Source organism: Drosophila persimilis, unplaced genomic scaffold, assembly GCF_003286085.1.
Source record: "Drosophila persimilis strain 14011-0111.01,24,50 unplaced genomic scaffold, DperRS2 tig00000002-arrow-pilon, whole genome shotgun sequence".
Classification (NCBI taxonomy): domain Eukaryota; kingdom Metazoa; phylum Arthropoda; class Insecta; order Diptera; family Drosophilidae; genus Drosophila; species Drosophila persimilis.
This window is the reverse complement of record NW_020825289.1, coordinates 21,893,839-21,916,288: the sequence shown is the minus strand read 5'-3', so window position 1 is coordinate 21,916,288 and position 22,450 is coordinate 21,893,839. Positions and strand designations below refer to the sequence as shown.

At 51.4% G+C, this 22,450-nt stretch overlaps 3 protein-coding genes across 3 annotated transcripts; 2 read left to right on the top strand and 1 right to left on the bottom strand.

Annotated features, from left to right (window-relative positions):
• Positions 1-49: 49 nt before the first annotated feature.
• Positions 50-4,148, top strand: LOC6603677 (probable cytochrome P450 4aa1). The gene is made up of 4 exons (XM_002028614.2): positions 50-244; positions 2,080-2,263; positions 2,323-2,706; positions 2,767-4,148. The coding sequence occupies exons 1-4, from the start codon at positions 227-229 to the stop codon at positions 3,738-3,740; spliced, it is 1,560 nt and encodes a 519-aa protein (XP_002028650.1). The 5' UTR covers positions 50-226; the 3' UTR covers positions 3,741-4,148.
• On the bottom strand, positions 3,771-22,289 carry LOC6603673 (titin homolog). Its single transcript, XM_026986575.1, is given in 21 exon segments — positions 3,771-4,480; positions 4,551-5,268; positions 5,382-5,559; positions 5,614-5,715; positions 5,779-6,120; positions 6,195-6,719; positions 6,798-7,072; positions 7,559-7,876; positions 9,119-9,509; positions 9,670-10,087; positions 10,143-11,017; positions 11,079-11,124; positions 12,913-13,081; positions 14,204-14,336; positions 14,400-15,720; positions 16,379-16,466; positions 16,869-17,041; positions 17,118-17,825; positions 19,728-21,356; positions 21,613-22,009; positions 22,012-22,289. Coding segments are annotated over 21 exon segments (9,351 nt in total). The 5' UTR covers positions 22,219-22,289; the 3' UTR covers positions 3,771-4,142.
• LOC6603674 lies at positions 11,301-12,911 on the top strand. The gene is made up of 3 exons (XM_002028612.2): positions 11,301-11,479; positions 11,537-11,730; positions 11,795-12,911. The coding sequence occupies exons 1-3, from the start codon at positions 11,343-11,345 to the stop codon at positions 12,832-12,834; spliced, it is 1,371 nt and encodes a 456-aa protein (XP_002028648.1). The 5' UTR covers positions 11,301-11,342; the 3' UTR covers positions 12,835-12,911.
• Positions 22,290-22,450: the final 161 nt, after the last annotated feature.

Here is a 22,450-nt window from a genome sequence, read left to right as displayed (position 1 = left end):
GGTTATAAGTAGAAGCCGTCCCGCTGGAGATCCCGCATTTGAAGCTCAACTGTCGACAGCTGTGACGGAATACATAATAAAGCCCCAAAAAAGCCAATTACCGAAATCGTGTGACACGGAGTGTCGGCGGCAAGGACTCTACCAAAAGAGATCACTTCTATGTGATTCATATGATTCACGTGTTGAAGAAAATTGAGTAAAAGAACTTGAAAAGGAAGTGATTAAAATGTTTGTGGAAAAAGTGGTGAGTGAAATAAATCGAAAGTACTTCAAGAAACTATGGACTATCTCATCGTGATCTCCCACCTTCTGCCCTTCCCAACTTGTATTGCTTTTAAATGGAATTCTTTTTGAGGTGGTGGACCCATAACAAGGCCTATACTTGGCTTGTATCTGAGGCTGGGTCTCGTTTCAGAGACGATTATGATAATTTATGAAATTAGTGAGAAATAATCATGATGTGCATTTATTAGTGATCAAGTGCCAAATGTTTAGACAAACAAGGGAGCTCGGTTCTGCACACAGCTTCGCCTGGATACGTCGATTCGGATCTTACCGTGCCCAAAAAAGCACCAAAAAAGCACTCAAAAAAGCAAAAAAAAAAAAAGAAGCGGCAATGCTTCATTGGGCGGGTAAATAATTTCTAAGAAGATCGAATAGAGATTTCGGTTCCGCTGGTGTGATGTGATGCGGTGTGGGAGCGCGTTAGCGGACGTTACCCTTGAAAGCTTCTAATTGTTTTGTATCTAATTTAAATCCTAAGATGAAACCATGGCTTCCTTTTGGGTCCCATCAGTTGGCCTCGAAGAAAACCTCGACGAATCCTACCATTTCAGTCTCCTATTCCTACTGGAGATATCACAAATATTTTGACTGAGAATTTAAAATGAAAAATGTGGCATCTTACTTTTGTAATCGTTGAGGGCCTTAAATCATGATATCATTGACTGGGCAGACAACTTTCTATTTCCCTGGCGCCAAATGGTGCGGGTTGCCTTTTATGTTGGATCGTTGGCTTTAAGTCCATCTGAAGGATGATCAAGTCTCAAACGGTTGCTCGAAGGTATCATCAAATATTTGCCTACTCTTTGGTTTCCTAAGATTTTCCTATTTCTGTGCGATACAGGACTCAAATATGTGCTAAATACCTTGATTTTGTAAACTGTTTTTGAATTGTTTTTCAAAAACAATCAACATAGCGTTGATTAGCGATAAAAGTCAGTCTACGAATGTTGTGCAGTTGGCCATGAAACCTCACCGATATGTTGGCCCAAAGCCATTAAGAGGCGGCTCCGTTTACGGATATGTACGAGTATGTCCCATTGTTGAAGCCCAGAACTGAACAAAGCTCTTGGGAGGACGGATAGGGTGACAGCAAGATGCGAGGGAGGTGTTTCCGATTGTGTAGCATGTGGGAAAAAGCCAACAATACTTGTCCCTGCCTGGTGATCATCATTAGCATCTGTCATATTTTTGGCCAGCAACTGACTGGTTATTGTTTTGGCCGCCACCGCTAATCGTAACCTGTTGCACCACTGACACAAATAAGTCCCAAAAAACACACACAAAGCCGAACCAGACCACGTACTGCGCTGAGGGTGGATGAGAGAGCGAGAGTTTGAGATACAAATGTACTCGTATCTGTAGGCTGCCTTGGAGTGATTTAATCAATCTTAAATGCTGCACGTACTTTGGGTATATGCCAGCGGTCTCACCATCCCATCACATAGTATCGCCCATACGCCATGTTGTCTTAATCAATTTACACCGTGCTTAGATACATAACTTGTACTTTCGTTGCGCTCACGATTACGATTGCAAGTGCGAGTGTGTGTGTGTATTTGAAAACTACTTGCGACACGAGGCAAGGGCATCTGCCATAAGTCCAGCAGTCCACCAGTTAATTTGATTCCAAATATTCCAAATAGTTTGAGCACCGCGCTGAACTGAGTTTTAAGGGCCAATTTTCGATGCCTGGGGGTTAAGCAAACACTAGAAAATGGCAGCCCGAGAGGCAAACCAAACACGATAATATTGACAGATCTATGCAATTTTACACTCGAATGACTGTATCCACAGCTAGAACGCGCCACCAGAACGGAGCTATGCTCGATCCTGGCCCTGCTGGTCATCAGTCTGAGCATCTACTTGTTCTATGCCCATCTGGACACGTACCTGAGATCGGTCATACTGTCGCTGCGGCTGTCGGGTCCTCCAACGCTGCCCATTCTGGGCAATTGCCTGCTCATCAAGGATAAGGACTGTAAGATTCAACTATGAAATATTATAGTTATTCCCTCTGATTGATAGTTTGCTCCCTAGTGATGAGAAATCAAGCAGCCAAGGCCTTTGATTTGTATGGATCCCTTGTGCGGATCTGGGTGCTCTTTTTCCCCTTCTTTGTGGTCCTGCAGCCAGAGGATCTGCAGGTCATACTGTCCTCGCAGAAGCACACCAATAAAGTCTTCATCTACCAGCTGATGCACAATTTTCTGGGGGATGGCCTAATCACCAGCAGCGGCCTTAAGTGGAGCACCCACCGCAGGCTCATCCAACCGGCATTCCACCTCAGCCTGCTGGAGAAGTTCATTGGGACCTTTGTGGACGCCTCGCAGTCGCTGTACGAGTCGGTCGGTGCTTCCGCCGTAGGCACTGACATCAACATCGTCAGCATCGTGAACAACTGTGTGGTGGACATCTTAAATGGTGAGTCTTCCATTCCAGTTCCTTTGCGTTTTGTCCACTGATTCACTCAAACTTATACAGAGGCCGTTTTGGGTGTGCCCATCAAAAAGAAGGGCTTGGACCTGGTCAAAATCGATGAGTCTCCATTTCGGCAGGGCAAACTCATGATACCCACCCGGTTCTCACATCCCTGGCTTCTGTTTGATGGCATTTACCACTGGACGAAGTTGGCCAACGATGAGCTCAATCAGAAAAAGCGCCTCCACGACTTCACCCGCCAGATGATCAAGATTCGTCGCGAGATTCTGGCCAACACCGGCAACAACAACGCCGAGCGGAAGTGTCTGCTGGACTACATGATCGAGATCTCGGAGAGCAATCCCGACTTCACCGAGCAGGACATCGTCAACGAGGCCTGCACTTTCATGCTGGCCGGGCAGGACTCTGTGGGCGGAGCCGTGGCCTTCACCATCTTCCTGCTGGCCCAGAATGCCGAGTGCCAGGAACAGTGCCACGAGGAGCTGGAGCGCATCTTCGACTACAGCGATCGGGCGCCCACCATGAGTGATCTGCGGGAGATGCGCTACCTGGAGATGTGCATAAAGGAGGCCCTGCGCCTCTACCCCACAGTGCCACTAATTGCCCGCAAGCTGGGCGAGGAGGTGCGTCTGAGCGACCACACTCTGCCCGCGGGTAGCAATATTTTCATCTGCCCCTATGCCACCCACCGCCTGAACAACATCTACCCCGAGCCGGAGAAATTCAACCCGGAGCGTTTTTCTCCAGAGAACTCTAAGGACCGCCACCCGTACGCCTTCATTCCGTTCAGCGCCGGGCCGCGCTACTGCATTGGCAATCGGTTCGCCATCATGGAGATGAAGACCATTGTCTCGCGACTGCTGCGCAGCTTCCAGCTGCTGCCGGTGGCCGGCAAGACCACCTTCGATGTCTCTTACCGCATCACTCTGCGTGCCTCCGGCGGTCTGTGGGTGCGCCTGAAGCCCCGCGATCATCCCATCTCGCAGACCCGCGACAGCGATTGCTTCGGACTGTAGCCTGTAGGTTATAGAGTACAAGGTGCTAACTCTTCGTTACAGTAACTTTAATTAGTATGGTAAATAAGTATGTATATAAATCGATACAATAATTTAAATATTTAGCTTCCTCTAGCCTAAGTACAGTGCCTACCCCCGTTTAGGGGGAGTGCCTGATCTGATCAGAGATGTGGATGTGGATTATAATGTGTTTATGGTGTGGCTGTGTCTGTGGCTGGGGTGTGAGGTGAGGGCGATGGTGTTCTAACCCCGTGTTCGCTATCGCAATCGCAATTGCATTCGCATTCATATTCATATTCATATTTATATTCGAGTGTTCGTAGATTTTCTGCTGGGTTTTGTCTGAACAAATTATTTCTGCAATAATAAAGTTATGTTCGTCGGCGTTTATGCGACATAAATCTAGGACGTGATATGTTTCGTTTCGTTGAATCTATTGATGAGACTTCGCGCACGTGACTCTCGGCTGCTCTCTGGGACGTTTCCATTACCGTTGCCATTGCTGTTGCTATTGCCGTTAGTGATCCCATTGCCATTGCCATTGCTGTTGTGCCGTTGAGCGCTGGCCACAGTGTGCTGTTGGGAAAGACGCTCGGTCGCCTCACGGACACGTTGGCTCATCAGCCGCGTCGGTGTGGCGGCACGCTGAGGCAGCGGTGAACTAGGCATGGATCGGGTTTGAGCGGATTTAGCTTTAGTAGAGCTGCTGTTACTGCTTGCGGCTTTCCCTGTCTCTTCTGCTGGCATATATGGAGAAAAAGTACATGAGTTAGTTATGGATCAAAGCTTTAAGGTTCAGATTGGAGTTACTTCGAGGGATGCGCCCCACGCTGGCGACCTTGGTAATCTTGTTGGGCTCTAGGGCAAGCTTGGGGTTGTTAGCAGCAGCGGAAGCGATTTTGGTCTGCTGGAATTTGTCCTTCAACTGGGACACCTTCAGCTTGGAGGACTCGCACAGGGGCTTGGCATGCAGCTTCGGCTTCTCGCGCATGGCACTGTCCTCCAGCGACTTTTTCCGCATCTTTATAGTGTTGGTGAAGTCGGAGCGCATTATGGCCTCGCCTTTGGGTGGCAGCTCCAGGGTGATAGGACTCTCAGGACAGTCCAGGACCACTGGCAGAGGACCGCTGCTCGCCTTGGCAATCTGCTCCAGCTTGGACTTGGCCAGTGACAGGAGCAGCGTCTCCTGGGCCACGACGCCGGCTGCCCCTAGGCTGCAGTTGGAGCACTCGCTGTAGCCGGAGTCGCTGCGCTCGCTGCACTGCGACTTGTCGCGCAGCTTAAGGGCTCCGTGGGCATACCGCTTGTCCACGTGCGGCATTTCAACACTGAAGTCATCCTCCTCCTCGTGCAGAGATGTCATTTGCGTGTTCACAGTGCTGACCAGGGCGCTGGCGGCATTCAGCATACCCAGGCCAGAGATTGAGGGTCGCGGACTGTTCAGGGCTCCCATTGCGATGGCTGAATTCCTTCGCGAGGCCGATAACGTGGCCATGCGTCCCAGGGCGCGAATAGCATTTCCAGTTTTCTGGATAAGAAGCAGCAGAAGCAGCAACAGCAAGGCGGCAAGCAGGCAAGTTAGGCAAGGACACAAAAAGGAGCAGCAGTTGGTTAGGATTTCTTGAAGCAGATGTAACTAACCTGCCACTTGCGTCGAATGATGAACTTCTTGAGTTTGTCCGTGCAGATCTTGTTGTTGCTGAGATTGTCATCGTGGCGCTGGCACAGCCACTTGGACTCCAGGCACTGCTTGGCAGTCAGGCGCTCCTCCTTGCGGTGCACCAGCAGCTGGGAGATGAAGTCCTTGGCCTCCTGCGAACTATGGACAGGTGATCAGTAAAAGAAATACATTCCTCGATTGCTAAAATCCTACACGCAGTCAAAGGCCTCGTCATCGTAGTCGTAGTCCGCTCTTGTAATATTCGAAAAGGTTTCCACATCGGTGTCGCCCATGAAGGGGGAAAGACCAGAGAGCCTGGAAAGGATACCAGTTGGATAAGAGCTGAAATTTCAGAATTCCTTTACTGTAAACACTCACAGCACATAGCAAATGACGCCTACGCTCCACATGTCCGACTTGAAGTCGATGGGCTCGTAGCTAATGATCTCTGGCGGTATAAATTCTGGAGTTCCGAAGAGCACCCGAACGGGTGCCTTCGTGTCCAGTCGCTGTGCCAGGCCAAAGTCAATGATCTTGATCTGGTGGCTGGTACGTGTATGGCACATGATGTTCTCCGGCTTCAGGTCCAGGTGAACAACGCTCTGACTGTGCATGTAGGCGACGCCCTCGCACACCTGTCGCAGGAACAGAATGCAGTCCAGCTCCGTGAGTGTGAAATCATCTGCCACCACACGCTCGAACAGCTCTCCACCGGTGATACTAAAGATAAGCAGGGTGCGGATACAAATTGGGGAGAATTGCAGAGACAATTCAGAACCTCTTGATCTACTCACTATTCCATCACCATCACAATCTCCCGCGGACTCTCGAAGGAGGCAGCCAGCTGTAGGAGCTTGGGATGCTGCAGCGATCGCATGATGGAGATCTCCTCGAGCACCTTTTGGCGATCGCGCGATTTGATGCACTTGATCACCTTGGCGGCCAGGAGTTGCTGCGGCTGATCACGCTCCTGCACCTTGTACACGATGCCGAAGCGGCCTTTGCCCAGCTCCTCGATGACCTCGAAGCGCGCCTTGAAATCCCCGCCAGACTGCACGCTCACCGCTTGTCCATAGTCCACGGTGGTCGTCTCTCCCGCTCTGGCTCCGTACTGGCTGCTGCTCATCTGTACCAGTTCGCTAGCCTGGCTGGGCGCACTGCGTCCGTGTATGTTCTCGGCTCGCACGCGAAATCTATACTGCATTTGGGGTTGAAGATTCTTGACGGTGTAGGCCAGGGTGTCCACAACACGTGCCACCTGCTGCCATTCATCGTATTCCTTATCACAGTTCACAGGATCGCAGCTCTGCATTTCAATGCTGCAAGAAAAAGTTCAGTGTGGTCGGTCACATTCGGTCAGTGTGGTTTCTGGGGAAAGACTTGTCAGAGATACTCACATGAAGCCCGTAATCATGCAGCCGCCATCGTAAGGCGGTCCACACCATGCCACCGCCATGCGATCTGGACCGGGGGATACACTCGGCTGTCCGCTGGGTGGCTCTGGTGGTCCCTCAACGGCCACCGAGGCGGCCGCTGCCTCCACGCCGTAGTCATTCATTATTTCTACCGTGTACTTGCCGCTGTCATCGGCCGAGATGTCCGTTATGTAGAGCGTCGACTGTTGAGCGCTCGTACGGATCGTCACATTGGAACCCTCGACAATGGCACGGCACTGTAAAAAAGAGATACCCATATTTTGATGTGTGAGTGTTGGGTTAAGCTCTGGCCAACCTTCGTGTGGCGCAAAAACACGTTCGTCTCGGTTCGCATTTGCGGTTTGGAACCATTACGTAGCCGGGCGGCATACGTCAATACCGCAAGCTGATCGTGACACAGTCTGGGTCTGGGCTGTGCCCATAGGGGGAGCTAAAGATAGAGCTAAATATAGAGGGGCGTCTTGTGCTGGCTTATGACAGATAAAGAATGATACGGATCATGGCCATAACAATGAGAGTACAATACTTATACCCATAATCCCCACTAACTGCGGCCAGCGGCCTGCTCTGGCCTAATTGGGTCAAGACATTGTTGCGCAACGAAACCGGACAAATTACCATACGCATACCAAACACATACTCCTTCGTCACTTGGTCACTTCTCTGAGAGCCCTATTTGCCCTATTTGGGTATGGGTATGGAATCGATGGATTTATACTTACCGCCTTGTACCAGATGACTTTGGTGCCCGGGAATGGGTCGTAGCGCACGCTCAGCCGCACATGACCGCCAATGAGGGCGGTGCAATCTTCGGGGCGTGTCAAAATGCAGCTTCTGGCAGCCAGCGACGAGGATCCGTTGCTGCTACTACTGTTGCCCCGTACAAGGGGCAAGACCAGCAGACTGGTATATGTCCGGGCAGTGGGTATGCGCCGCTCCGTCTGTGGATGCTTTACTTGCAGCCGAATCTCCCCGCTCTTGGAGGGCTGTACGTCTCGCAGGCGCAGCACCCGAATGCCGTTCTCTGGATACGACTCCAACTGCAACAGAAAGAGATGATCACTATAACTCAAGGAAACTCAAAGCAGATGGGTAAACCATGTGCATACACTATGACAACTACTATGTGCGTATCTATAGTATATAGTGTGCACAAGTGTTTCCGATCGGGCGGAATGTGACACGACGCGGTGAACGGTTAGTCCAGCACTGAAAGCCTCTCTCAATGGCAACGTACCAATTAGTCGCGGAGAATCGGGAGCACGCCAGAACCGAACCGATCGCGACGACAATGGCACTTTCACGCTCACTGTCGCTCGTTCCACTTCCATTTCCATTTCCATGGGAGCACAAAAACGGCAAGTGTCTGGGCCCTGTGCCCTGTGCATGGGCGGCACTCGCCACACTCGCCCTGCCTTATCTATAAGGTATTTTATCTACGCGAATGTAAACGATATTGATACACCTTAAATGTTATCCATTTGACTCGCCTACCTTCGACATCTTGTCCCACCCTTGAGCGGCTGCGTCTAATTATACTGCTGTTTCTATTGCCTAACTAAAACCAGGTTGACATCTGGGGGAATTCTTGGACCTGATGTGAGCCGCTTGAGCGCCACTGAACGAGTGTTTCATTCCTCTTCGATCGGCCGGACGGGAGCATGGCGCATCGATTGGAAGCGCAAGCGAACGGGCAGCGACGCCTCACTAACATCGTTTTGCATGCAGCGCACATGCGGCAGTATTTCAATCTTTTGGGGCTCTCTGTTTTCAATTTCTGATTTGTAGATGTGTACATATGTAAATGAGCATGCCTATATGTATATGAACAATCATGATTATTGTTATTGTCTCCGTCATCTCTATCAAGGTGTGAACGAATCTGAGGCTGAGGTTCCAGCCTGCGGCAAGGCGACAAAGAGAAAATGAAAAGAAGTCTAGCTTCGAGAGTCGAAACACTTAATACCCTAACAGATCTAAAATTCCAACGACACAGATCTATGATCCGTGATCAATGGCTTCGTAACTGTAGCTTTGGACGCTGATCGGGTGTATATACACAATTCATCTGATCAAATATTCTTTCTTCTCTGCTTATCAAACACACCCTCTAATAAATAATACCCTCTGCAAGGGTACAATCTGAAATGAAGACCTCTGTTTGGAGATGGCAGTTATCCAAATTCTCCGCGTTCCACACACTCATATTGGGGCCAGCGAGCGACCGAACCACTTAATGTTTATAGGCCCTGTGTGACTGCTTGTTCCCCCTGCATACGCACCGTCATGTTCAGTGAGTCATCCGCCTCGTCGGCGAGCGGCTTTCCATTGAGATACCAGACAGCTTCCGCTTTGCAGGGAAAAACACGCGCATAGAAAAGCGCCTCCTCTCCCGCTCCACAGACCACGGGCAGCGGTGTCTTCAATAGTTGTATGCACTCCTCGTCGTTTTGGGACAGATCCCGCTCTAAAACGCATAGCTCCCCGCTGCTGCTGCAGTCACAGTCGCTGTCCGGGGCTGAGGCTGAGGCTGGGTTGGAGTTCTGAAGGAGGATGTCATTGCTTTCGGGCGATGAGGAAGAGGTAAACACCTGACAGCTGTAAGTGCCCGAGTCAATGTCGAATGGTTCGTTGAGGCGCAGACAGAGGCATCCATTGCCGTGATCAATGTAGCTGCAATATATAATTAAAACGTTAATAAATGCTTGCGATTGTAGGTAATACCGACGAAAGAATACCCTATTCTCGGTTCCCAGATCTGCTTCGTAGGCTAATTATCGGGCTACCGTGCACTAAAACCATATACCCTTGCAGTCCACCGCCTTATACTCACTTAAACTCGTCACTATCTGGTAGAATTTCCCCATTACGTAGCCAAAGGTAGCTGTAAGGCTGGTCGCAGTCGATAAGGCAACACAGATCGATTGCCTCGCCCTCCACCGCTTTGGTGATCTCGGCCAGAGGTTCCGCAATGACAGCGCGACGTCGCTGTTGTTCAGTATTGGGTTCGTGGAAGGTAACGCTCGTGGAACTAATGAGCGGATCATGATCGCCGCTTATGATGCAGGTGTAGACGCCCTCGTCCTCTCGCGTCACATTGTCCACGATGAGCATGGCCATTGAGTCCTCCGGCTGCAGCAGAATGTGCACTCGATCCGTGGGCTCCAGCTCCACGTTGTTGTGGTAGAATCTCACCGACGGCACTGAGGAGCCTCGATAGCCGCTTGCCAGAGCCATGCGTCCGCCAATAGCTGCAATATTGGATTTTAGACATGGATTTCGAGAGTAAGAGAGGAATACGCCTACCTGTCGATGGACCCATGATTCGTCTATGTAGATAGGCATTGCGGCGGGAGGAGGAGGCCCGAACACTGCGCACTGAAGGGGACTTGGAATAGCGTGAGCTTCGGATGACGTCCAGCCGAGCGGTGGCCTCAATGCGCCCAAAATCGTTCTCCAGGGTGATGCGGTACAGGCCCGCATCGTCGAAGCTCACCTCATCGATCTCGATGAAGCGCAGATCGTCCACTTCCTTCACAGCTATGCGCGTGGTGGGTGTGACAATCAGCCCGTCCTTGTCCCAGGTGGCCCAGGGTGTGGGATGGCCTCCAATGGCGCACTGGAATCGGACGTTGTCACCCTCCTCGACAACGCGGTTGTAGGGAATGGCAAGGAATTTGGGAGCTGTAAAGGCATTACGGGCATCGCTACGGCGCCGCTCCGCCACTCCAGACAGATCGATGCTGCTGGTGCGGTACGAGAGTCGACGCATGGGCGAGAAGCTTCGATTGGGGGTCGACCGCGGAGTGGAGCGTGGCGTCGAGTGGGCAGAGAGCAGGCCGCTTGGCCGCGTTAGCTGGCGACTCAGCATGTTCTCCTTCTCCTCGGGCACATCCACGATAATGCAAGCAGACGAAAGCGTACGTCCCACGGAGTTCTTTGCCACGCATGTGTACTCGCCCTCATCTTCGGGATAGACGCGGGGTATGCTCAAAATGGCCTTTGTGCCGTCATATGACATCACATAGTCCCTGTCACTGGGCACAACATGACCATCCTTCTCCCAGATTATGTACGGTTCGGGCATGGCCTCCACATGACACTCCAGCGATATGGCGTCGCCATCGCAGCATCGCAAATTTCTCAAGTTTCGGACGAATCGCGGAAGTGTCTCGATGTTGCTGCAAAGTACAAATATAATTGAGCCCCGAATCGCCGCACCTATGAGAGAGAGTTACTCACCCATGTCGCGTGTGAACCTTATCCATGCGGCTATCTTTAAGTATATCTGCGAAACGAATAACATTTTTGAACAAACTCCCGATAACCAACAGATGCCAATCGACAAGCAGTGTAAAGCAGTGTAAATTGACACATTCACTCCTGGCTGGCGTTTTTGCCATTTCCCCCTAATGTATAACACGGTCACACTGTTCGGAATGTTTATTTTTAGCCGTCAAAGTTTGTCCCGTACCAGAAAAGTGCGACTTTATAAATCATTTCGTAATGAAGGGAATGATTATTGTTCCCATGGACATAGATCCTGGCTTCCGCAAGGCAACCATCCACAATTTACCCACCCTCAACAGCGGAATGGTGTATAACTTTTGCCTGGCAGCATCCTCCGAAAAGTCACAAAATATGTAAGCAACCTATTGCTGTCTCTCTCGCACTCTCCTAATGGAATTTCTGGTCCGCAGATCGACGGATAAAAATGATCTCTTAGCTGATTATGTGCAATTGCGACAGAAGGGCAGCATCTGCGAACTGAAGGCCATGGTATTCTCCGCATCCGAGTTTGCCGATACGGACACACATGCCAATGTCGCCATCAAAGTTCTCGACAACCCGCGGGCCATTGCCGAGGGCCAATGCAGTCGGTGCCCCGATTCTGGTATGAAGTCCCAGTAGTTTCTTTGCCAGCGAAAAAGATTAATTAACCAATCTCCTGTTCTTAGAAGTGTGTCCACATATTGTGGCCTTCACATTTTGGCTACTGCACAAGAGTACGGAGCGACAACCCTCTGCTGTGGTTGAATTTTGGGGGCACGAACTGGAATTGCTAGTGCAGACGGAGCCCACACGGGCCATTCAAATATGTGATATGATTCCAAAGGATGAAGTCCGACTGCAGAGTGACGCGAGCTCTCAAAAAATGAACGACAGCGATGGTCAGGCCTTCCTCTCGACTGTGCTGGAGGAAATAGCTATTTGTGGACGTGGATCGGCTCTGTACCGGCAGTGTGTGGAGACCAGTGATGAGTTTGAGACACTCTTTGTGCATCATGTGCTGTTGAGGGCAAACGAGTACAACATACACGATGTCCAGGGCTTTGCACAGCACATGGAGCAGCAGGCGCAGATCGGTCTCATTGAGAGCCTCAATGATGTGAGCAGGAACCAGTACAAGTCGAGGCTGTGGGTGGAAACTCAGTACATGCGCATACGCTGCTCCATGATAAACCTTTTGGCTACTCGCAAAACGGCCGAGGATGATGAGCAGATATTCAACATGATGTTCTGCAAGGGTCGCGACACGAACACCGATGCCCGTATGCAGCTGAAGCAGCACAAGCGATTCATTCTTAAGCAGACGGAAAAACTGGAAAATAAAGAGTACGTCGAATGCGGACTGATGCTGCACGAGAGCTATCCGTTTTTGTGCGCTACACCAGATGGAATCACAGACGATCACATTGTTGAGATCAAAGCACCAAAGTCCGAGGAGGACTTTCAAAGGTATCTCGAGGCCGGCGAATCGATAGCACCCAAATATATGGCTCAAATACAGATACAAATGTTTGTGGCAAATGTCAGCAAGGCGCTCTACTGCGTCCTCAGTCCCATATTCGAGACGAACGGGGCCCTGCACTATGTCTGGGTGGAAGCCGATCCGGAATTTGTGGCCAGTCTGATCACCATGGCCGACGACTTTTGGAGGGACATTGTCTTTCCGCGCCTTCTCAACACCTATCCCCAGATAACATATTCCCATTAGGGAATACCCCTATCCAGGAGTAGGAGTAAAGAGTCTGATCCCCCGACTAGTCAATAAATGAAAAATGTGTAATCTTACCTTTGGCAAATATTTGTAGCGATATTACAGCCTTGGCCTCGCCATGGCAATTGCTGGCTATGACGGAATAGGTGCCGGTAAAGTCCAACTTGGCGCTCGGTATCTCCAGTCTGTACTCTGGGCCCTCGCCAATCCTACGAAAATGTGGCGCGTCTTTATAATACTCCGGCTGCGTAAAAAAGATGCAGATAGAGGCACCATGTGAGTCAAGGTTACTCCGAGATTTGAACACAAACGGACGGTCTGGTTAATAAGGAATCACGCATAAGCATGAATCACGACGACTATCTTTATACAAATGTCTGATGCCTAAGGCTGAGGCTGGTTTCTATGGCTGTTGCTGACGTTCGAACTCGGTTGTTGTTGTTGTTTTTGGGTGAAGCTTATGGCCATATAAGCACAAAATTGAATTTTGAGACTATCGAATAGGAAAACTGGTAACAGGTATACGCTGACAACTGATGTTGACGTTGACCTCCTCCTGCCTGCCTGCCTGCCTGCTTCTGCTTCCTTGGTTGCACGTTGCACACGACAGCGGTTGTTAGTACTCGCAATAATTTTTTTTTTCCTTTTTGGCTTGCACTCGTATCGTATAATTGTTTGTATCAGTTTTCGATGGCTGAACAAGCCTGTTATTTGATATGGCCTGAACTTGAATTAGCGTTTGACAGCGAATCGGATTTATAAGATCTGTTGTGTTTGTCTCTATGGTGCTATGCCCCTCTGGTCGGGTCTGGTATGCTCTGCTCTGAGAATGACGCATTTGTCTGTAATCCGAGTACGAAGTGCAGCAGCCGCACCTGTGTGCCACTGCTGCTATTGTTCTTCATCATATCACATTCCGTTTACCTTTGCAGAAGATTCTGTATTGTTTCTACTTTTTTCGACACTTTGTTCGCGTTTACGGATCAATACGAAACTTTTGAAATCTATCCGCACGAGCAACTATTGCAATTCGAAAAAAAACACAATCTACCGTCTGGCCCCCTGGGAGCTCACTTTATATAAAAAAAATATCAGGCGGAAGTCACTTTGCACTTCCTGATGCCAGTAGGGCCCCCACGTTCTTGGTTCACCTGTACTTGAGCGTCTTTACGAGAATGGGCACGCGAGAAGGTAACGCGTAACGGGCGTAACGGCAGCGATAACTGAATACGACCCACATTCGCTGGTGCCGTGAATGCAACTGACTTGACTGACCGACTGGGTGGCTGTGGGGCTGAAAGCTGCGGCTGCTATTGCCTCTGCTGCGCCTGCGCCTGCACTATGACCGTGTTTCACTCGTACTCACATTCAGAAAATCACGCAGCCAAACCACCTCGGGCTTGGGATCGCCAACTACCTCGCAGAATATGATGACGTTGTCGCCCTCGTAGGCCTCGCTGGAACGAGGCTTGACCACAAACAGGGGTTCCTTGGAGTAACTTTAAAGGAGAAATGGAACCATTAAGCAGGCATTAAGCAGTTGTCTTTTGGGTAGAACTTACGGCAGATCGTCCGTCTTGATGCTGGGTATTTCCAGTGAACGCTGCGGCACCATTTTGTGCTCCTCCTCCTCGATAGCCACGCGGCAAATGGTCTCCACCTTGCCGACCACATTGGAGGCCACGCACACATAGATTCCGGCATCCCGCACAGTGGCCTCGGCAATGATTAGCTCAACGTATCCATTGCTGTCCAGGGTGGCGGTCAGACGTCGACTGGGGCGCAGGCGCATGCCATTACGATGCCAGGTGACACCTACGGCTGGGTAGGCCTCCACCTTTGTGGACAGGCGTATTTCAGAGCCCTCGGGGAACACATAGAACGGATCGAGAGGCACATAGAAGTCAGGCGAGATGTAGGCACGAATGCCTTTATCCACTACCAAATTGCAGTGGCACGAAACGGAGCCCAGTTCGTTTTTGGCCAGGCAGGTGTAGATGCCGCTCATGTCCAGCGTTGTGGCAGCAATCTCTAGAGTAAAGAACTGCCCATCGGCTGTGATCAGGTGTCGCCTGTCAGCGTTGATCAGCTCCTCATCCTTGTACCATAGAATTTCCGGCACGGGATACCCTACAATCTGGCAGGTGAGACGCACTGGATAGGTCACCTGGACGCGGCGATCCCGCAGACGCATGGTGAAGATTGGCAACGAATCCCCCACCTCAGCCACATTACGTCCATGGGCGATTTCCTTCAGGCGGGAGTCCGCCTCGTACAGCCGCGAGTCGGACACAACTTGAAGCCGTGCAAAGGTGGAGACACGGCCCTTGGAGTTGGTCGCCTCGCAGGTGTACCGGCCAGAGTCCAGATCGCTGACCGTGGCTATGGTCAGGGCGCAGGTAGAGCCAATCTGTCGTATCCTTACGCGCTCAGAACTGCTGCTCAGCTGAATACCATCCTTGTACCAAGTCACTGTGGGACGTGGGGCGCCTCGCATGTTGCACTGGAGAGTGAAGGAAGAGCCAAACAGGGCCTTAACCTGGCCGGGCAGGATCTTGACGAACTCGGGTAGGCACTCGACGCCACCCACCTGCAGAGCGGAGCTCGTCTGGACGGCCGGGCCCCAGCCGTAGCGATTCTTTGGCGTGACCCGGAAGTGGTACTCCACATTGGGCTTTAGATTGAAGGCGTCGAAAGAGTTGATCGGCGTCAGTCCCAGCTCTCGCCAGTAGGCGCCGCCCTCGTGGCCCAAAATCCAGGCCTCCACCTTGTAGGCAATGACTGGAGCCGAGTTGGCACTCACGGGCTTGCCCCATGACAGGGAGATGTGTGTGGGTCCGGAGTCGACGACCAGAGGTTCGGTGGATATGCAGCCAGGGGGATCTGGAGAGTGGGCAAAAACAAAAACAACAGAAAAAACAATTGAATGAGGTGCACAGATTGTAGATGGAAGGGAGGGGTGGGTGGTATATACACCGCAAGAGATCCGATCCTCAAATGAAAGACAGTACGCCCCGGAGAAATATTTTTTTATTTTCTTGTTTTCCACTACGTAAATGTATAAGCTGGATTGCTGTGCTTTAAATAATACATTATTTATATACGATAATAAAAGTAATTAAGTCAATCGTTCAGAAATACTAACAAAAGATAAATACACGAAATATTTTGTGTGTGTGCTGCAGGGTGTATCGATCTATCGATCTCATTGATCTCACAGGAAGATTCTTTTGTCGTTTTTGGTTTGTGGCGGTTCTTGAACCGATCTGGAAAAGATCCAACTAAAGCTTTGGCATCATATCGTATTACAAGAGATGCACACTAACAGACAGACGTAGGACAAAGGATGCAACGGACAACGAAGGGAGAAAGACGATGATCCACACACACAAAAAGGGTACAAGCGAAGGATGTGTACATAGAACGCATAGATGACAAGCAGGCTGCCACTCGTATGCCTAGTAGCTTACTCCTTCCACATCTATATGTTCTTTAATACGGGACGCAGAGATGTAGGGATGCAGTAAACTCTGGAACTCACCTCTGAAATACGATGTGTCGCTGTAACTGTCCAGGGGTAGGCCCCAGCGAGGTTGCGTTGGCGTTGTGGAGCGAGCGCGCGGGTTTACCTATAAGTTTTGTAGTCAGAACGATATTATATTGCTTTGAATGAACACATAGAGAGAGTCAGGAAAGTTGACTGTAATTAACTATAATTATATTTGGTGTTGGTATTTTGTTGGTGCGTTTGAAATTTGCAAAATATTTATATGTTTAATAATTAATAAGCTTTATTCTTTCTTTTTGGGGATTTTAATCTAGATAAAAAAGAGAAGAGAAGCAGAAGCAGAGAAGAAAAGAGAAATAATAGCAGATGTTAGTTAGCGAAAGCATTTGGCGCACATACAGAGAGAGAGACGCAAGACTTTCAGGAACAGCCACAAGCGATAGCAAACAACAACAGATTCATATGTATACTCGTAGAGGTATGTTCGAGTATATTTATATATGTATATCCCAAGGAACCTTACCGTGACGGTAACAAATATCCTGTCCGTGCCAAAGTTGTTACGTGCCACAACGAAATAGGTGCCCGAGTCGGAGATTTGGGCCTGCTGCACTGTGAATCTGGTATAGTCATCGGATACCTCTTTGCTGACCCGATCCGATTGGGTGATGTCCTTGGTGCCCTTCATGAACGTGACTGAAACATGAGGCAATCGAATGATATAATTAGTAGGAATGGGGATCCCAAACACACGCAATGAGCAATCGCTTACGCTTTGGTTTCGGTTCGCCGGCAATACGGAACGCAAACGAGAAGGGATCACCCACAGCGATCTTCATTTCGGTATCTGGGCGAGACAGGAACAGCGGTGGCCGTTCGTCCTTTTCGGCACCAACAGCCACATCGACATTGGCATGCGACTCGATCCGTCCGTAGGCGTTCGAGGCGCGGCAGGTGTAGGTGCCCTCAACCTCTGACGTGGCTTTCATGATGGTCAGCGTGTAGACACCGCGATCGGCCAGGGCCTGGACATTGGGACCTTCGACGACCTGGCGGTCTCGCAACCATTTCACCTCGAGGGGCGTGGTTGTCTGCATGAACTCGGCCGAAATGGCTACAGTACCACCATCGCAGACGGTCTGATTGCCGAGCGGCGTGAGGAAGTGCGGCTTATTGGGGTCACGATGGTAGAAGCCGGACGTCTTCTCCTGTGTGTACCGTTCACGTCCCTTAAAGTCCACTTGATGAGACATCTTGTTCTCGGCACCCTCGTTGCGGGCCACGCACGAGTAGACGCCAGAGTCCTTCTCGGTGGGGTTGACAATGACCAGCTTGGCATACCCATCGGCCTGATCGGTTATCTGGTACTTCTCATCGCTGCTAAGGATCTCGTTCCCCTTCATCCACGTAATATCGGGGCGAGGCTGGCCACGTACGCGACAATCCAGAACTAACTCATTCTCGTTGAGAGAATATGTGTCTACAGGAAGGACGAGAAAAAGTATTAGCAAAGGGTCAAGAAATCACTGGGTGTACAGAAGCGGTTAGCGAAACAGCAAACAGCAAAGATGAGCAGGCGCGGGCGAAATCCTCGTTTGACGGGGGGGAGGGAGCAATACCTCGAATCGGCTGCGTAAAAGTACTTGGCTGTGAAGCTTCCTTAAAGTGCTTGTAGACACGCAGTTGGGCGTGAGTAAGGCTCTCGCCAAAGTCGTTGCTGGCAGCGCAGGTGTAGTTGCCGCTGTCGTCGGCCACTGCAGCGTAGATTTCCAGCGAGGTCTCTCCGTTCTGGTAGAGGGTCTGGTAGCGCGTGTCTCTTGGCAGAGGTTTGTGGTTCTTTAGCCACTCGATGTGCGTGTTCTCATCGCCGGAAACGGCGCACACCATCCGGAGATTAACTCCCTCTGAAACGGTACGATCGTGCAGTAGAGCGTGGAAGAGCGGCTTGGCTTTGCCCACGCTCCGCATGACGTGATCTCCGGCTCGATGAAGCTCTCCATTTCCATTGACGTGACCAGCTCCTGTGTTTATATGCGATGTACTACGCGACCAACTGGACGCATTCTGATCCGCAATCGCATACACTTCGTCTGGACTGACAGTGATGAGACGCTTGAGGTCGGCGGCTCTGATGGAGGTGCTGATCGAATCGATTCGATCCTCGTGCTCCGCATAGCAGGCAAAGATGCCGCAGTCGGAGGATATGGGATTGCGTATGATCAGCTTCCGAACGCCACCGGGCTCCTCCACCGTCTTGTAGCGATTGTTGCAGATCGTGTGATCGTCGCGCATCCAACTGACACTGGGGCGTCCATGCACCTGACAACTGAGCACAATCTCATTCCGCTGAGCATCGTACGACTCTGCGAAGGACAATTACAAATAGGTATAATCAGTAAACGAAAAAGGATGATAGATGGGACGGTCTATTTGTACCTGTTATTGCACTGGAGAAGCTCTCCGGCAGCTGTCCGTGGGTCTGATCCAATACACTGAGCTGTCCGGCACTCTCCACAGTCTGCTTGCTGTTCTTCACGACGCATCTGTAGTGGCCACTGTCCTCGACCCGGGCATCGTATATCTCCAGACTGATGGCCCCGTTTATGTTGTAGATCTTGTGCCGGGAATCCTTCGTCACGCGCTCCTCGTTCCGCAGCCAGTGCACATCCTCGATGAAACCGGTCACATAGCAAATCATCTGGGCCTTGTTGCCGCTGCCAATAGTCATGGTCTTCAAGCTGGTCTCCAGGCTGAGACGCAGCTTGGCCTCGCGGGCCTTGGCCTTAGCCTTGGCTGCGGCATTGTCGCTAGCAGCAGCAGAAGCGGAGGATTCATCATCCCGCTTGATCTCCTGAATGACCATATCAATGGGTTTCTTTTCAGCCGCTCGCTCGCGCACATAGTCGGAGGCCCGCACGAACTTGCTGATCTTCATCTGACCGTTCTCGCTCTCCGCATAGCAGGTGTACAGTCCAGAGTCGTCGCTGCCAAAGTTCGCTATGGTCAGGAGATTTACGCCGTCACTCTGCTCGGCATACTGGTACTTTTTGCTCTCCAGCGGCAGCAAGGTGTTGTCCCGCTGCCAGTAGATGTGTGGCTTTGGGCTTCCCGATACCTTGCACTCCAGCGTGAGGCTATTGCCCTGTGAATGGTATGCATCTGCAAGGGATGATGGGGAAGAGACAAGGCACAATACACATAAGACAAAGTACAGAATTTGGGAAAATCAAAGGATATATCTAGGGATTAGTGTTAGTTCTCTAAAGCTACATCTATAGTAGGAGTACAGTAGGACTACACTTAGCTCAAAGCAAGGGGACATTCACCTGGACGCACTGGCGCGACTTTCGCAACGTAACCACATACGAGTAGAGAGTCCTACCTTTGATGCCCACCACAAAGGTGGGTGGGATTATCTCTTCTTTTCCCGTGCTGTAAACGAACAGGTTGCAAGTGCTCACGATTTCGTTGTCAGATCCCCTCACCCTCAGCGTATACTCGCCGGCATCCTCCTCGGTCACACCCACCAGATTCAGCCAGGCAATGCCGTCCTGCATGGACATCTTGCTCTTGGGGCCGAAGGCAATCGGCTGATCGCCGTGGAACCACTTGGCACTTGGCTCCGGTCCGTCGATGTTCACCATCCACTTGACGTTACTGCCCGACTTGACGGTGCGGTTTGAGAGGTAGTTGCGGAAGTAGAGACGCTTTCTTAGATCTGGTGGCATGGGTACTTCGCGCCTCGAGCTTGTCACCTCCTCTTCGTCGGGCTTGGGCTTCCTGCGTCTCGGCTCACCGTCGGCTCCAACTTCTCCCTCCTCGCCGGCGGCTGGCTCCTCGCCCTCGCCAGCAGGACGGGGCGGCCTGCCCTCCCTGGGCGGCGAAATGCGTGGAGCCCTCACACGCTTCTCCACGGTGACCATGTGAACGATTTCCGTCTTGCCCTCGCGGTTCTCGGCCTGGCAAACGTACTTGCCGCTGTCCGAGGGCTTCGGGCTACTGATGAAGAGCTCGCAGGTGCCATCATCGTGGTCCACCTGCTGGTACTTGTCGCTGTTCTCGATCTTCACGCCATCCTTCACCCATGTGACCGAGGGCGTGGGCAGACCGCGCACATGTACGTCCAGCTGCAGTTCGTTGATCTTGCCGTGCAGCGTGTCCTTGATGTTGCGCGTGAATGTGGGCGGAACGTCGCCGGTGCCCGGATCCTCGAAGACCTCCAGGCGGCACGAGGTGGACGCTTCGCCGGTTTCATCGCGTCCCCAGCACTTGTACTCGCCATTGTCCTCCGCCGTGGCGCTCGTGATTTCCAGAAGGCACAGGCCCTCGCTATAGCGGCCCCTGATCTTGGGTCCATTCACCAATTGCTCTCCGTCTTTGAACCACTTGACTTGTGGCTCCTTGGCGTCCAGGAAACAGGATATCTTCACCTTGGATCCCTCGGCCACAACGCGATCCCTCATGGAGGTGCTGAAGTGGATTACGATGTTCTTCTCGCGCCGCTTGCTCGAAATACTGCCCGAGTCCGAGGCATAGTCGGAGGCATAGGCCGATGAAACTCCCTCATCATCGTCCGCCTTGCGGCCACGTCGCTTGCCCTTGCCCTCCTCGGCCTCAGCCTCAGACTCGGGTGCGGCCGCCGCTGGAGTTGGCTTCCTCCAGTCCTCCGAGGGCTTCTCCTTCTCCTCCTTGGCACGCAGAAGATTCTTGTCGGCATGGAACACGCCATGGATGTTGTCCGCAATATGATGAGCCATGCCCTCGAACAAAACGTAATGCGAGATCTCCATTTTGCCGGCCCGACTTTCGGCCTTAACGACATATTTGCCCGAGTCCTTGTTGTCCGGACGATCGATGTGGAGCTCGCAGGAGCCATCCTGATGCTCGATAAGCTGGAAGCGACCGCCGCTTTGGATCTCAATGCTGTCCTTAAACCACTGCACCTCCGGTGTGGGCTGGCCTCGCACCGCCGTCTCCAGAATCAGCTCATTGGTGTTCAGATGATAGGTGTCTTTAAGTGGGGAAGGGAAGAAGGTGGAAGAGATTTCTATTATGCAACGAATGCAGAATTCAGCATGCTGCAGAGAGAAGACATATCACATCACATCACCACAAACAACATAATGAATTGCATAACGATTAATGGCATTGCACAACCACGAATAATGTCGGATGCTTCTAAGTATAGATCGATCTCTCACTGATCTGATCTGATCTCTCATCCGATGAGGAGACGATTGTGATGCCTGCTCGATGCGATCCCTTACCTTTTAGCGAACGTATGAACACGGGCTGGACATCGGTGTTGACCTTCGCCTCGTAGACATGCAGCACGGCCGAGGTTGTGATCTTGCAGTGCTCGTTTTGGGCAGTGATCGTGTAGGTGCCAGAGTCCTCTGTTGAGGCGTTGACAAACTCCAGGACCGCCAGGCCATCACGATTCATGTTGCGAATGCGCGGTCCGTAGGAGACATTCTGGTCGTCCTTCTGCCATTTGAGTGTCGGCTCCGGACCTCCAATTACAGCCTGCAACTTGACCTTGGAGCCCTCGGCAACATACCGATTGGACAGATTGACCGTGAAGTAGAGCATTTGCTTGGGCGAAGGGTCCGGCATGCGGCTGCGTCGCTCGTAGCCACCATCCCCGCCGCCACCGCCGCCGGCCTCCTCCTCATCGTCCTTCTTCTTCTTCGGCCTGCTCTTGGCCTTGCCACCACCCTCCACGGCTTCGCCCTCCTTTGCACCGTCCTGCATGGCCAAAGTGGAGAGAATACTCGATCGACGCGATGAGTGTGTGTCGACGACGACCGTGTGGGTGGTCGACTGACTGCCCAATTTGTTCTGGGCACTGCAGACATAGATTCCGTTGTCATTGACGGTCGGCTTGTTGATGATCAGCTCACAGATGCCGTCCAAGTGCTCGATCTGCACCACCCGATCGTCGAGCACCACGGGTATCTGGTCTTTGGTCCACGTAATGACGGGTCGGGGATTGCCGCGCACCTTCGTATCGATAATTAAATCGTTCTGCGAGGCATGATATACATCTAAGGAGAATGCAAATGCAATCCAATCAATCAATTCATCTATTTTCGTACACGGACG